This window comes from Populus alba, chromosome 1 (genome assembly GCF_005239225.2).
Source record: "Populus alba chromosome 1, ASM523922v2, whole genome shotgun sequence".
Taxonomy (NCBI): domain Eukaryota; kingdom Viridiplantae; phylum Streptophyta; class Magnoliopsida; order Malpighiales; family Salicaceae; genus Populus; species Populus alba.
The window spans coordinates 49714149-49730574 of record NC_133284.1 but is presented as its reverse complement, the minus strand read 5'-3'; the positions used below and the strand labels follow the sequence as shown (position 1 = coordinate 49730574).

Below are 16426 nucleotides of genomic sequence, written 5' to 3'. Positions count from 1 at the left end.
ATTATATATAATGAAGTGATGTCATTTTTAAGATAATTTACTTTTCCATTGAAAACTTCTGAGAGATATTAAATAAAAGACTAAATTGAGGAATAAATTAGACTTTGAGGGTCCAACTGATAGAAGTTTAAGTATGAGAACTATATTGAAAATTAGTTTTATAGCTGAGGAATTAATTTGAGATTTATCCCTATTTTATAATTTGGGGGAGAATCTTTATACTCTCCTACCTTTTTGGAAGCAAGCTCTTTAAGTAGTAACACATGAACCAATTAATTATCATTGACAAATAATTATATAACTTATTCCTTTAAATTAACTAACCAGCAAATTAATATTTTTAACATTTTTTTAAGTAGCATTGCCTTGAGATCCCAATTCAAGAAAGTTATTGCACTTTCAATTTACTCAATCAAGAAAAAAGAATACCCCAAATTTCACACCTTTTCTTAAATTTTTTATCACTATATAAAACAGTTGGTGCCACTTGGTATGAGAATGTGACGCATGAAATATTATTGAAGACCAAGAAATTTCTTGGAACCTTTTTATACAACCTAGGACAAGTAACTTCTCCTAGTCAAGTCTATTTCTCATAATTTGAAAGATAGCAGCAGACAAGGAAATCCCACATGAGATATTTTTCTCCAAATTAACAGTAATTAATTCAATATGGTGTAAGTTCTAATCCAAAATAATAATAATAATAATTGTTGAATGGTTATTGGAGGTATTCCTTAAGATTGATTATGAGATTATATGCTGATTTCAAATACCTATCCTGGTTTTCTACATCTAGCTAATTTTCCTTATAAATTCACCAACCCATCAGTTTATCGACTATAACATACTAGACAATAAATTTTCTCCAAAAATGAAAGGTTATTGGCGACTAGCTTGTTGCTTTTCATTCCTACCCTTCTTATGTCCAGCAAACTCTAGTTTCACACCATTGTCACAAGCTTCTTCTCACCATTTCTTTGGCCAACATTGCAGTAGCAGTGAAAAAACAGCCTTGCTCCAACTCAAAAGGGATTTATCTGCAGCCAAACCTGAATCCTCTATTCCTCTCCAGCCTTCCTCAGGTTCTTTGCTTACTTCATGGAAGCCTAACACTGATTGTTGCTCGTGGGAAAGTGTCAATTGCCATGAAGTTACAAAACATGTGATTGGCCTTAACCTTGGTGGTCACAACCTTTCTGGTCTTGTTAATTCAATCAAGTTTCTTAACCTCCCCTACCTTGAAAGGCTGAATCTTGTCAACTGCACTATTGGAGAAATCCCGAGTTTCGTGCAGAAACTAGGTGGGTTGGTTGAGCTTGACCTTTCTATCAACAAAATCCATGGCAAAGTGCCTAGATGGATTTGGCTATTAGAAAGCTTAGTTTACTTAAATCTGTCCAACAATTTCTTGGATGGATTTGAAGCACCACCTTCTGCTCCGTTTTTAAGCTCTTTGACCTCTCTCGATCTTACCTGCAATTTAATAGAAGGATCGATTCCAACTCTACCAATCTCTATCAGCTTCCTCTCACTTGCAAAGAACAAGCTCACTGGAGAGATTCCTGTATCATTATGCAGCTTGAGCAACCTGACAATCTTGGATGCCTGTTATAATTACATGTCAGGCCAAATTCCAAAATGTCTTGAGGCCCTTGGTGATACCCTCATCGTACTAAATCTGCGGAAGAATAGATTTTCCGGATTGATGCCCTGGAAATTCACTAAAGAATGCAGCCTCAAGACACTCAACTTATATGCTAATCAGTTGACAGGGAAAATTCCAATGTCTCTGAAGCATTGCAAACGCCTTCAAGTTTTAGACCTTGGAGATAACCAGATTAACGACACGTTTCCTTTCTGGTTAGGGGTGCTTCCCGATTTGCGTGTTCTTATCCTACAATCAAATAGTTTGCGTGGTCCCATTGGTGAGCCATTGACATCAAATGACTTCCCAATGCTTCAAATCTTGGATATATCCTCGAATTATTTTACAGGAAATTTGCCATTGGATTACTTTGCAATATGGAAGTCAATGAGGATCAAGTTGAATGGGTCACAGATGTATATGGGATCTTACTATTACAGGGAGTGGATGTCAATAACAAGCAAAGGACACAGAATGGATGATATAAACATCTTAACAATTTTCAATGTCCTAGACCTGTCAAACAATCTTTTTGAAGGAGAGATTCCTGAAGTGATTGGTGATCTCAAGTTGCTAGAGGTACTCAATCTGTCTGCAAATAATCTGATAGGTGAGATCCCACTATCTCTATCAAAGTTGACATTGCTTGAGTCCTTAGACCTCTCAAAAAACAAGCTCATAGGTGAGATCCCAACGAAACTATTAAGCTTGACATTCCTATCGGTTCTCAATTTTTCGTATAATAGGTTAGAGGGGAAGATTCCAATAGGGAATCAATTTTCTACCTTCTCTAATGATTCCTACAAGGGAAACATTGGGTTGTGCGGGTTCCCATTGTCAAAGAAATGTGATGATGTTGAAGATCATCTGTCATCAGGAGCTCAACGAGAAAGCATCCTTTCGGATCCAGGTAGTCCATTTAGTTGGAAATTTGCTTTGGTTGGATATGGATGTGGGGCGCCTGTGGGAGTTGCCATTGGTTACATCTTGTTTTGGAGGACCAAGAGATGCACTGAGTGGATTGAACAATCATTCAAGGCAAAGCAACGGCAGAAAAATGAACAGAATCGAAGAAGAAGAAGAAGAAGAATGTTCTAGTAGATGGAACAAATGGTAGAAATATGTATAATATGCTCTTTTTTTTATAGAATAATATGTATAATATGTTAGGACAAGGTATGATTAAGAATATATAAAGTAATTGTGGCATATAAGCAAATAAGAGAACAAGTCACAAATTCACAGGGCTCAGCCTGAAGTCAAAATCCAAAGGTGAAGCCAAATCAAAGAAATAACCATAAAATAGATCCAATGCGCAAACACGGCCAAAATACATCTCGTCAAATCATCAAATTTCCATTTCATTATTGAGTGAGAGTATGCATGTGTGTCGGTTTATTGACAAAGAAGCAAATCCATGAGAGTTGCTGATGAGAGAATCTGAGAGCTAAGCCAGCACTCAAAAAAGGGAGAGAAATGTTGGCTCTTGGCTGTGCAAGTAACATGAATGTATAGATTGGAAAATAATTGTTTGCTATTGCTTTTAATAACCAAGCTTCTTCCTTACTTGTGACAGACTCTCAATGCATATATATAGACACTGGATGACAGCAAATTCCTGAATATTCTATCTTATCCCTAACTCTGCTTCACTAAATAGAAGGGATTCTTTTAATTATAAGTTCATATCACAAAGTTGCTTCACTATCAATTACTCAGTCTCTTTCTAGTGATAATTTGAAGAATCAAAACCCAGGGCTCACCGCATTTTGGTTATTTTGAGTTTCTTATCCTAGTTACTTGTGACATGGTCACTTCATTCAGGCCTGGTCCTGACCCTGTAACCGGAACACGAAATTAACTACTCTTACATGGATGCCGTTAGAGTAAATCTTGGTAGTTGAACACCTCTTCTCTTATACCTGATTCCTTTTCTATTCCCTATCCTTTCAGGTTCGGAAATGTTCAGACAAACTACCTTAAGCCTCCTAATTTTGTGTTGTGATGTTTCAGGTAAAATCCAGACATGCCTTTGTTTCAATATCTGTGCAAGTATGGGATTTGTATGGCTCATGTTGTACTTTTATGGTGAATTCCAGGACTTTTGGATGCTTGGTTGATTAGTCCATTTACGCGAGCACCATTATGTGGCTATTTTCATCTGTATACGAAGCATAAGAGAGTTTCATTTGTTGCGAAGTTTGAGCCATCTATCGTCTCATAAATTTATATCATTCAATCGCAAATCGACAATCAAAGTGTTACCTTGAAAATGGTCAAAATGCTTTCCTCTTTGCTGATATTCAGAGCTGTTCAGATTATAGCATTGAGCATAGAATGACTTTCAGACTTTCAGTTGCTGCTGCAATCATGTCGTTTGCCGACTCCTTTACAGGATTTGGACTTGGATTTACTAAAGTAATTTGTAGGTGCATGTATATGAACAAATCTGTGAGAATTCAGTGCAGTATGAAAGAAATATCAGGGGTGACTCTGTTTTTGTAGAGTCAGATTTTTTGACTCTTCAAATACCTTTTACATTAATCACCATTGACTTCAGGATCTTGCATCTGGTCATGCTTGGAAGGAAACAGCAAGGAAGAAGCCTAATCAATGACCATTACCTAAATAAAGAAACATAAGAATCAAATGAAAGATTTCATCAACGAAATTATTTTACTTCTTTTTTTCTAAACACCCTTCAATCGTCAAGCATGATGGATAAGGATAGAGTATATTTACATTAAATGTGTTAAGAATTTTGAAAAAAAGTCTTGGCCGATTTGTGAACGCTGGTTTGAGAAATCTTTTTTTAAAAAATGAATCAAGTAAAATTTTAATAGTATTTGATGAAATGGTATCAATACAATTTTTTATCTCAGGCTTACTGCGTTTCAGTCTGGTGATTAGTTGTAAATATCAAAAAATCATCTCAACTTAAAAACTTAAGCTATTAGATAAGGTTCCAAGAAATGATTTATATTATTTTCTAACACACCCCTTCAAGTGAAAGCTCTTTGAGCTTCAAATTTGCACAAGCCCACATTACTTTGTGCTTAATTTTTATCAAATAAATAGGAATGGTGAGTGAGATTCGAATTCATGACCACTTGAACATCATCAAGGCTCTGATACCATATCAAAGAACCATTTCAACTTAAAAGCTTAAGTTATCAGGTGATATTCTAATAAATAATTTATATTATTCTCTAATAGTAAAGACTGATTTTCATTGATTTTAGGGGTTGAAGTTCATCTGAATTTCCTTAATGTGCTGGGGCCTTAAAGTTATATGCCCTGAAGAGGTCTACTGCTGTCGTTAGATTGGAAGAACGATTCGGATAGATTTTGGATTTGTACTAATCTATTGACTTGTATCTTATTCGGCTATGTTTTTTGCATGTCTTCCTGTTGTTTCTGTTGTTCATGACCCATTGGGTTGTTTGTTCGGCCATTCCCTGGCTTTAACTTTTTGCTTATAAAAAAAAAAAATTGCATTGACAAAGCATGCCTAGCTATGATCTCTCTCGTAAAAAACGGAAAATAGAAAAAGAAAAGAAAAGAAAAGAAAAATATGAATGTCATGGTCTGTCATTGCCAGATGCAGTAAAACTGATTCAACTGACTTCTATCATGGCAAAACATTCAATGGCCTTAAAATTTTTCAGTCGTTAAAATTTTTTCAGTCGTTCTAGTTCTCTAAAAACTTCAGTAGAAGAGAAAAGTTTGATCATAATTAAGTTAAAAATTTCATCAACTCGTATAGAATTAGCATAATATATTAAAAACAAGATCACAAGAAAGTTTTTGAAAGTAGGCGATCTGCTAACAAGAAGCTCAATATTATCACATGGAAAGAATGGATTATCTATTTCAACCTTTACATTTATAATTGCTCATTAAATTTTTATATTTATACAATTAAACTCCTAATTTGATTAAATTAACTCTTAAAAATTATAATTCAACCCCCGAACTTTAATTTCTTCCCAATTAAAGCTTAAATTGATTTAAGAATTAATTTTTCTTGTAATCAAACCCTTCATAAACTCAATTAATCTTTCAACAAAATCTAATTGAATCCTTAAACGTTTATTTTTTACTTTTCTTTTTCAAATTGAATTTTCTTTGTCAATAGAGTTGTCAAATTTCAATCTTTGTATTTTTAAAATTACTTGACCAATTTTTGGCCATTTTCCGAACACTCCGACATCCTCTTCTCACTGCTATTATATTTTTATTTTCTTTCGATAATTTTTTTTTTTTTGTATGGGGATCCAAAAATGAATAACAATAAAGTTGAACATGTTTGAAAAGAAATTTGAAATTTGAATCATTTTGGAATGATGTTGAAATTGCTGAAAATAACACAAATACATCAAGAATATATATATATATATATATATATATATTGTATGCTGAAAATATTTAGAAAAAATATGGGATCAAAAATTGTGTTCTAACAAAACCTTCCCTAGAGCCTAGACATATCATAGTGATTCATAAATCCATTTGTTAAGCAAGACCTCTTGTGGCATATTGTTATCCAAATACTCAACAACTTCAATTTCCTTGAGCTTGGATACATCAATCTTCGAATAGTTTATGATGTGGACCAGCCCAGAAACACCAGCAAGGACCCATTACATGTTCCAAATGGTCCAATGACTCGGTCCAAGACAAAGACATTGAAAGAGACATTAAATGCATTTGTTTTGACAGTTTCAACCAAATCATAATTGAAAGGTCCATTAAAGTATCAAGAGGAGACCCCAGTATATCTTATCCATGTATAAGAGGGGTCCAATACAACCTTATTTGGGCCATGAAGTGACAGCAAAGGAAATAAAAGAATCCTGCTACAGCTTGGAAACAACATAGTGGCTACATTTTCCTTTTGTTTCTAGGATTAAAGGGCTGCATAGAAGGCTATAAATAAGTCTTGAATCAATTATATAATATTTTACTTCATTCTCTTCTTCTCATGGCAGAACATGGATTTAATATTAGGCGTTTTATTTTATTTTGTTAGCTACAACCCAAGGCTTGTTTGGGCGTAATTAATACTTTGTTTTCGGCTAGGATCTAAGGTTTGTTTAGATTAAGTTATGGGCTTTTCAGTTTAGGGTTTTGGGTCAGTTTTGAGTGGACCTCATATAAGGACACATATGGGGTCTATTAGGGTTAACTTTTCAAGAACTATTTAAACTCATGTAAACCAAAATTTTTGCAGCTTTGATGATTACTACTTTTGGATTTTTAGTTTTAACGTGTGAGAGTGATTCTTGCATTCTTCAGTTCTTAAATGAACTGAATTTGACTTATTGAAGATTAACTAGCTTCGTGGCGTCATTCTACTCATTCCAATAGTGTTGGTGCCTTGGGGTAGGTTTCCATTGTGTCACACTCCTATCAGACATATTTCAACTTTCCTGGATCAGATCTCAATTTTGATTGTGGATTGTGTGACCACATGATCACGAGCTTCGCATCAGTTGGTATCAGAGTTAGGCTCTGAAACAAGGTAATATCATTCTGTTAGTTTTGGTTTTTTTTTAGTGTTCCCTTAAGTTTTTCAGTGTTTGCGTCCATCTTTTTATTCTTTGTGTCTCTGTCATCCAAGAAAGCAAAAAAAAAAAAAATTTATATTTCATCTTGTGGATTTGTGATCGTCAATACTACCAACCCAATTAGCATATATGAAAACATGAAGAGACAAAAGCGAATCCCAAGTGATGTGCAAACCATAAGTTGTTGTAGCTTGGAGGTAACACATGATATGTTTAACAATAGACCAATGATCCTTGGTAGGGGTATGCATAAATTGACATACCTTGTTAACTACATAGCAAATATCAAGTCTAGTGAAGGTAAGATATTGTAATGCCCCAACAATCTAGCGATATCGTGTGGGATCAGAGTAAAGAGTATCAGACAGGAGTCCTAATTTGGAGGAGGCAGGTAGAGGAGTATCAACTGGTTTGCATGAAGCCATACATGCTCGTTGGATGATATCGAGGGCATACTTATGTTAGCTTAATAAGATACCTATAGCAGTAGATTTAACTTCAATGCCCAAGAAGAAATGAACAGAACCCATATCCCAAAGCTTAAATTCTGATTGCAGCAAAGTAATCAATCTATGAAGCACAACTGAGTTACTCCTAGTTAATAAAATATCATTAATATACACAAATAGGTAAATCATGGCACCATCGAGAGAGAGCATAAACATAGAAGTATCACCTTTGGATGCCTAAAATCCAATGGAGATTAAAAACTCACTCAACCGGTTGTACCAAGCGCAATGTAGTGGTAGATAAAACATTGATTAATGCATGGTCGGGAAGGAAGCCTTTAGCAAATCATCTCAAAGTTTTTGGCAATGTATGCTACACTTATATTCTAAGTGCAAAAGGGTAAGTTGGATGACAAGGCTGAACAAAGAATAGTTCTTTGGCTACGGTTCAACATCAAAAGGCTACAAAGTATATAATCTACAAACTAAAAGGCTAATTATTAGTTGAGATCGAGTTTCATGAGAATGATAAGTGGAATTGGGTATTGAGTTTCATGAGAATGCTAAGTGGAATTGGGAGGAAGAAAAAATGGAAAAAAGAATAATCAATTTTCATCAAACTTAAATTTGTGAAGTAGATGTTGAAAAAGGTATAAATCCATCATTATCACCAACATCTTCTCCATCAACAAGTCAATTGCCAACATCTTCAAGTTCATCTAGATCACAATCTACTATAAGGCAAGGAGAAACTTCTTTAGTTTCACTAGTTAGAAAAATATAGTCATTAATAGACATTTATGAAAGTTGCAATTTCATAATTGTGGAGCTGAAAAGCTATGAAGATGCATCTAAACAAAAGTATGAGTGAAGGCAATGGAGGAAGAAATTAAAATGATCAAGAAAAATAAGATATGAGAGATAATGGATCAACCAAAAGATAAAGAGATCATTCGAGTTAAATGGGTTTATAGAATAAAGCTCAACTTTCATGGCTCAATACAAAAAGCTTAAAGCAAGGTTAGTGGCAAAAGGCTACTCTCAACTACCTGGGATCAACTACAATGATTACATTTTCTTGGCTAGAGTCTTTAAAGAAAAACTCTATGTGGAGCAATCGATCGGGTTCGTAGTAAAATGTAATGAAGATAAAATATTAAAATTAAAGAAAGTATTGCATGGGATCAAGCAGTATTGACATAGAACCCCTAACAGGCTTTGAAAAGAATAGAAAGTGAACAGGAAAGAAGGAAAACAGAAGGGAAGTAGTAGCCTATAGTCAACAAGCTTGAAGAATATATAACCATATGAAAACTCGAGGGTGAAGTGCATGTGGCCTGCCCATTCATGTTTTTTCAATGTTTAATGACGTTTTTGAATCTTTTTGTCATTTTTTTGTTTTAGCATTTATGTGGATTGATGATTAAAAATGTTGTTTTGATTGAATAATCTTGTTTTTAAGTTGTTGTTAATGTTGTTGGAATGTTTAAAAGGTGTTTGTGTGTTTGGTTTTGACAAAGTATAGTAGTTTTGGAATCTCTCAAAGGTAGTAGTAGGTGTTTAATGGCTTTTTCTAGGTTGCTAATGCATGGTTCCTGAGTTTAGTTTGAGTCTCAAAGTGTTTAATGAATTAGTTTTGGATTGAGTTTTGATATTTTTTTTTGTTGATAATAGGGCTTACAATTTTTAAAAGTTGAAATCTTATATATATTCTTGATAATTCAAAGTTAAATTTTAGGTTTCATTTTTATTTGATTTTGGTTTCAACAAGCTCGTTTATCATAATTAGTAAATAATATAGGGTTTTTTATGTGTCAATAACATGTTTTTCTAGGTTTTTAATCTTAAGGTTTTTGGTTTTGAATTGAAACCCATTTTTACAAAAATGATGATGCTTGAGCAATCATCAAAGCAAATGGATACTTTATTTTTGATCTATGCTTAATTGTGAACAAAACCTTGTCTTTTATTGCTTGAAATCTAGTTTGATTTGATGTTTATGTTATTGAGCTTGAGTTTGAATGTTCTTTGTTATTCCTCATTGTTCTTCATGTTTTTTTTTTCTTGGTTCTTCATGTTTATGTAATTGATATGTTTTTCTTATATTTTTTTGTGTGTGTATTTTTAGTTTTGATTCTGTTTCATTTTAAATCTCTGTTATGGTTTAGTTTTGAATTAAACCTTGTTTTTTTTGTTCAGTTCATGATTAAACGGGAGTTTTTCGGGTCAACTTGATCGTGTCAAAACCGAGTTAAATACTTAAGGCTTTAATGTTTTGTTTGCCACTATTTTGATAAAAAGAATTTTGGCTTAAGCGAGTGTTTAGAAAACACGTCCTCAGACCTATTTTGACATTTTTATTTTGAACAAAAATATTATTTTGCCAAACATGGCCCAAATAACAACATTTTTTTAAAAAATTATTTTTCCTCGTTACATTCAATCCAATTCTTCTAAAAATTGTATTTTTATTTATAAAAAAGGAGGAAAAAATATTGTAGCATGCTTTAGAAAAAATACCTATGTTGATTTTTCTTTGTATCTTTTTGAATTTCCACCAAGTTCATAAAATTCCTTAAAAATTTGACCAATATTTAAATAATTTTAAATTTATGAAAATTAATGGTCAACATTCTAGTATAAAATGTTGGACCTATAAGTAAGCTAGCATTTAAATTACAAGACTTGACTAGAAAAGTTTTAGGCTAATTTTAGATATTGACTAATTTTAATTAAAAGCATTTTTTACCATAATATACGAGTTGTGAAGAACCCTTTTGCCTTTAATGATAAGTTAACCCTATTAGGGCATCTGCATGGACCCTTCCCATAAGAATTTATCTAGGCATATGAACCTATAATAAATTCAAAAATGTCAAATTTATTCATAAAAATAAATATTTAATTATTCTGAGTTATAGACAATTATTAGTCAGGAACCTTCAAAACTTTTAAAATTATATCCAAACCATATAATACATATCTCAAATAAAATAGGCATGCAAATATCTTTCCTAGTGGCAATCAATTCTTTACTCTAAAAATTTTTTAATAAGATAAATATAATCAAATATTCTAGCGACTCAAAACAAATAATTAGATGAAGATTTCTTATACCCCGCGCCAACATGCGATAAAGCTTAACACTATTATCTTCATGGAATGACCTGGAATATGAGAGCATGAGGTCCTTGATTACGTAATTTGCTAGCTAGAATGTTCAAGATGCCTATGTCAATCAATAAATTAGACGACTCTAGAAAACCCGCCATATTAACTCCCTTCAGCCCTTTCTTACTATAAATACTAGCATTTCCACTCTAACAGACCTCAGCGATACTTCAAGCATCTTCTTTTTCACTTGAAGAATGGCTGGTGATCAAGTAACCCTGTTGGATTTCTGGGCAAGTCCATTTGGTATGAGAGTGAGAATAGCATTGGCTGAAAAGGGTGTAAAGTACGAGTACAGTGAACAAGATTTGAAGAACAAAAGTGCTTTACTTCTTCAAATGAATCCTGTTCACAAGAAAATCCCAGTTCTTGTCCATAATGGGAAACCTGTTTGTGAGTCACTTATCATAGTTCAGTATATTGATGACGTGTGGAAGGAAAAGGCTCCTTTGTTGCCTTCTGATCCTTACCAGAGAGCTCAGTCAAGGTTCTGGGCAGATTTTGTTGACAAAAAGGTATGGCGTTTTTTTTTTTCCTTGGTAAATAAATGGTTCATCTTTTTGGTTTTTGATTTTGTTTTTTTTGAGGTATGACTTGATTAAACCCCCCTTTGCAATTTGATTGGTTCAAAAGAATTAAAAGTTATATCACCACTACAATTAGCCCCAAGACTAATATCAAATTAAGGAAGAAATTAGAGATCTCGACATGGAATGGTGGAAAAGTCTGTTTGATGTTCATTTCATGTGTTCTTGGGTGTGAATTTTTTTTTCCTTTTAACAAATTAACCATTAAGGTTTCTGAACATTTCATTTTTGATGACCTATATTTTCATTCTTATGAGTTCATGAGAGTTAAAGTAGAGGTTGGCAGGATGTTTCTGTATAAGGATCACCAAATTGATTGGATACAATTGCTTTAAGACGCACTAAGATAACTTTAAATATTTAGCTAACCTCTCTAACAATGATTGGTTTTGCCCTACTCTTTAGACAGAAATGATGTACTGGACCACCTTTGACTTTTGTGATTCTAAAAAAGTATGTGCGGTGAATTTTTTCTGAAAAAAGACATTGTTTGTCTCAAGATTTACAAAAAAATAATATAGGTTAAAAATATTTGAAAAATAATATAGTTGAACATAATTATATTTTTTAATATTAATTTTTTATATAATTATTATTGAAAATAATGATTGTTTAGTCAAAAATAAAATATGTTAATGAAATTTTGGGGTTGATTTTTGTATATATAAATTAATTTTGCATGGGATGTATATTTTTGATTTTGATTAGTAATAATAATAGTGTGGTGACCATAATAATAATAATAATAATAAAAGTGTTAAGTGGAGAAGATGCTTAATAATAATAATAGTGTGGTGACCATTATACAAAAATCTTTCTAATAATAATAATAATAATAGTGTATAAAATTGATATCCAATAACATAGTTTTTTTCAAACTGTGCTATTTTCGTTGGATGTATTTACCAGAACTTTTACATAATTATTTTAGAATAGTAAAATACTCATGTGTGGTGACCATTATACTAATTTGTTATGCAATGGTGTGATATGAAACTTCAGTTATATGACCTTGGGAGGAAGATATGGACAACAAAAGGAGAAGATCAGGAGGCAGCCAAGAAGGATTTCATCGACAGCCTCAAGCTTTTGGAAGGGGAGCTTGGAGACAAGCCTTATTTTGGGGGCGAGACCCTCGGCTACGTTGATGTAACACTAGTTCCTTTCTATTGCTGGTTTTATGCCTATGAAACAGTCGGCAACTTCAATTTAGAGGCTGACTGTCCAAAGCTGATTGCTTACTGTAAGAGGTGCTTGCAGAAAGAGAGTGTATCCAAGTCTCTTGAAGATCCACAGAAAGTCCGTGATTTCGTTGTGATGAGGAGAAAGATGCTTGGGCTCGAGTAATATGCATCCAAAGGCAAGGAGGAGCTATTTCCTGTAGAGAAGTTGTACTTATGTTGTGTGTGATTTGTGTTTCAAATAAGGCTGGCACTTAGTTGTGCCTGTAATATTTTGAGGTACTTTATTGTGCCTGAAATAGGATGTGGTTTTTCTCTTTGTAATGTTTGCCTTCAAGTATAAAGAGGCTGGCATCTCTTTGTTCAACACGTCTATATATGTCATGCAGTCAATAAGACAACTCTGGAAAACCGGCCATACTTACTCACATCAGCCCTTTCTTACTGTAAATACTCGCATTTCCACAATGACAAACCACAGCCTTTTTAGTCCAAGAAAACAAAGAAGCGTTCCTTTACTTCAAGAATCTTCTTTTTCACTTCAAGAATGCCTGGTGATCAAGTAACGCTGTTGATTTTCTGGGCAAGTCCATTTGGTATGAGAGTGAGAATAGAATTGGCTGAAAAGGGTGTAAAGTACGAGTACAGTGAACAAGATTTGAGGAACAAAAGTGCTTTACTTCTTCAAACGAATCATGTTCACAAGAAAATCCCAGTTCTTGTCCATAATGGGAAACCTGTTTGCGAGTCACTTACCATTGTTCAGTATATATATTGATGAGGCGTGGAAGGACAAGGCTCCTTAATTTGTTGCCTTCGGATCCATACCAGGGAGCTCAGTCAAGGTTCTGGGCAGATTTCTCCCTGTATTAAGAGGGTCAAGGGACGACCTGAGGAATTGAAATCAGATGTAATTTTTCTCATAAATGCTAGTGAACTAAGGTCTAATTGCATGGTATATATCCACTTTGACAGCGGGTATTTCCTTAACTGTTGTATCTTTGACGTCTTTTCAAACAACCATATTCTTGATTCCCATAATAACATGGACAACACATCACACAAGCGCTACCACTGCTACTAATGGAAGTGTTGTCATTGCTATTATTATTGGAAGCGTTGCCACTACCGCTTCTGGAAGCACTGCTGCTGGTGGTTTTTTATGCATGCTCCTGGTGAAGAATGGTGGTTGAGAATGGAGAAGGAGAAGAATGCGTTAAAAAGGATAGGGCAATTTACACACACACATATAGGGGTATAATTGTTATTAAGTTGAAAAGTGAAAGGCTATTTTTGGTTTAAAAATTTCATTAAGATAAAAAAACCTTGAAGAATAATGTTTTCCAACAAAGAGGATGAATGGGAAGTATTTAAAAATATATAAAAGATGTTTTCCAACTTCAAACTTTATGGTAAAAGAATGAAGAAATATTTTCTTTTTTTCCATTTGAAAAAATACTACATTTGAAGATAAAATTCACTTTTTATATTTCTTATTTTTTTTTTCTTGGAAAAATGGTGTCAGACATCATTATTGAACAATAACTTAGTTTTATTCTCTATAGTTTAAAACCATAAAATTTAAGGGATTGAGGAACCTTATCTATGTCATATGTTATGTCAATTGGTATAGAATATTAGCGTGTTTAATTAATAGATACATTGGCAACATGATTAGTACTTAAAAGTGCATGTTTATTAAGGTTTTATATCATCATTTTGCACTTGAAGTATCAATAACTCCTTAACTAAAGCATGTTTTATAATAACAAGTGTGATACTATAAAATGCCTTAATATATGGTAAATGTTCATCTTAAATGCAGGCCTATCACATAAATCAAAGGATTGATTGATGAATTCAACTACTGAAATTTTGAAGATAAAGAAGGGTGAAGCTTAGAAAAGAGATGTTGGTGTAGTCCAAACTGGAACACTATTTGATATTTGGGTCATATCTTACACAGATTTGGTGAGACATAGGCCTACAACTTTCATGTGGACAGCAAAATCTAAGAAGGCCGTTTTCAAGTCCAAATTATAGCAACAACGGAGAAGTCCGAATCTGTCCTGTAGCCCAGACATTGTTCAGTGTTCAGCCCATATCTTGAGTTCTAGAAGTCCGAATGACCTCAACTTTTTTTTCCTGGAAAGCTAAGAGAATTTCCTAGAACTTTCATGATTTCATATGGTTCCAGTTCTGATGTTAGCAATGACGTTTTATTCAGACAAGAAGATAAGGATTTTCACCTAGTCAAGATGTGGCCACCCACTAAACAATTATTCATCAAATCAATAGTTCCAAATTTTGGCCTTTAAAAGGAGGCATTTGCCATGCATTTAGGCATCTTGGTGTTCAGATCAAGATCATGCTCTTGCTCTCTTTCTTTGTATTTTGTAATGTTTAAGTTTTATTTGATGTTATATTAATCTCTTGTTTATGTTTTTCATTTTCTTTCCTTTATTTGTATAATTATGTTCTTGTCTTGTTTATTTATGTTTCTTTCTTTCATTATGTTTAGCTAAATATATTATGTGAAGGTGAAAATGTTACACTAATGGTGTAAGAATAAGTATAATATAAATTCAATATGGACTTTAATGCTTGATACTAACATGTTTTATATTTATTATCTTGCTCACTTTTAATACCTTGCTTGTTAAATGGTTAATCTATATTTATGTTGAACAACCCTTGGTACAACAAATGCTTGGCACTTTCATAGCCCAACCATATGGTATAACCTACTCCTGTGCTATGAAAGGAACTTGATTTGTTGTTAACATAAGTCAGTACCATGAATACCTGATAATATTTACAAGTATTGGCATTACTTGAACAAGATAATTAATGTAATCATGTTAACAATTATAATCTAATTGAAACCTCCTTTGTGTGTGGTTTTCAGTTGAGTAATAAGAGTTTATACTATACTTATTTGAAGTACCATTAGTGGATCCTCTAACCTTGACATTTGTTTTTATCATTGTTCAATCCTTACAGTAATCTTCCATCTCAAAGTTCTCATTAATTTCTTCCTCTTCTTTTTTTTTTATTACTATTATTATTATTATTGTTATTGTTATTATTATTTACATTCTTGTTATATTTTATGTACGTTAAGTATGCTCTGTATTTTATCAAGGATCCTGACATTGTTGGTTTTGCCTTGTTCATTCGCATCAGAAATCTGTTTATATTATATAATATATCTCTTTGATCTCTTTATAAACTCAGTATATAGGCTGGAAACCTGTGACCCGATCTTTTAAATCATTCTCAGGTGTAACAACGCCACGTATTGAGTATTATTATTATTATTATTATTATTATTATTATTATTACTATTAATATTACTATTACTATTACTATTATTATTATTATTATTATTGTTGTTGTTGTTGTTGTTGTTGTATTGTTATTTATAATTTATACAATTAACCTCTCTGTGGTTCGATCCCGGTCTTGACGGGTTATTTATTACTTCGACACTCCTGCACTTGGGAGAAGACATCAATCTTTTGGTCGTGTCACAACATCTTCTCAATCTATAATCACGAAGTGGTGATCATTTAGAATATTGTTAACAAAAGTATTTGTCTCCCTTCTATAATACTCTAACACTTATTAATTAGAATCTTTATGGTGTTTTCTTTCTTTTCTTTTTAGTTTAGAATATTTTTTTTTGTTATTTAGTTTAGGCCCAACCCTAGTATAAATAAAGTTTCTTAGCTTAAATTTTAGGCGACTACTAGAGAAATATTAAGTTATAAAATTTTGAATAAGGGTTTTGGTGTAGTGACCTTATTCGACAAATTTT

General features: G+C 32.9%; 2 protein-coding genes across 2 annotated transcripts; both read left to right on the top strand.

The window, feature by feature from the left end:
* The first annotated feature begins 874 nt into the window (after positions 1 to 874).
* On the top strand, positions 875 to 4265 carry LOC118040123 (receptor like protein 27). Its single transcript, XM_035046990.2, has 4 exons — positions 875 to 2686; positions 3662 to 3736; positions 3956 to 4066; positions 4209 to 4265. The coding sequence occupies exons 1-4, from the start codon at positions 875 to 877 to the stop codon at positions 4263 to 4265; spliced, it is 2055 nt and encodes a 684-aa protein (XP_034902881.2).
* A 6705-nt stretch (positions 4266 to 10970) lies between these two features.
* Positions 10971 to 13017, top strand: LOC118040131 (probable glutathione S-transferase). The gene is made up of 2 exons (XM_035047003.2): positions 10971 to 11353; positions 12428 to 13017. The coding sequence occupies exons 1-2, from the start codon at positions 11036 to 11038 to the stop codon at positions 12770 to 12772; spliced, it is 663 nt and encodes a 220-aa protein (XP_034902894.1). The 5' UTR covers positions 10971 to 11035; the 3' UTR covers positions 12773 to 13017.
* The last annotated feature ends 3409 nt before the right edge of the window (positions 13018 to 16426 follow it).

Coding starts and splice junctions, on each gene's coding strand:
- LOC118040123 (XM_035046990.2), top strand. CDS start 875: ATGAAAGGTTATTGGCGACTAGCTTGTTGCTTTTCATTCCTACCCTTC. Junction 2,687..3,661: donor GGATTGAACAATCATTCAAG/GCAAAGCAACGG, acceptor GTGATGTTTCAG/GTAAAATCCAGACATGCCTT. Junction 3,737..3,955: donor GCTCATGTTGTACTTTTATG/GTGAATTCCAGG, acceptor GCTGATATTCAG/AGCTGTTCAGATTATAGCAT.
- LOC118040131 (XM_035047003.2), top strand. CDS start 11,036: ATGGCTGGTGATCAAGTAACCCTGTTGGATTTCTGGGCAAGTCCATTT. Junction 11,354..12,427: donor CAGATTTTGTTGACAAAAAG/GTATGGCGTTTT, acceptor ATGAAACTTCAG/TTATATGACCTTGGGAGGAA.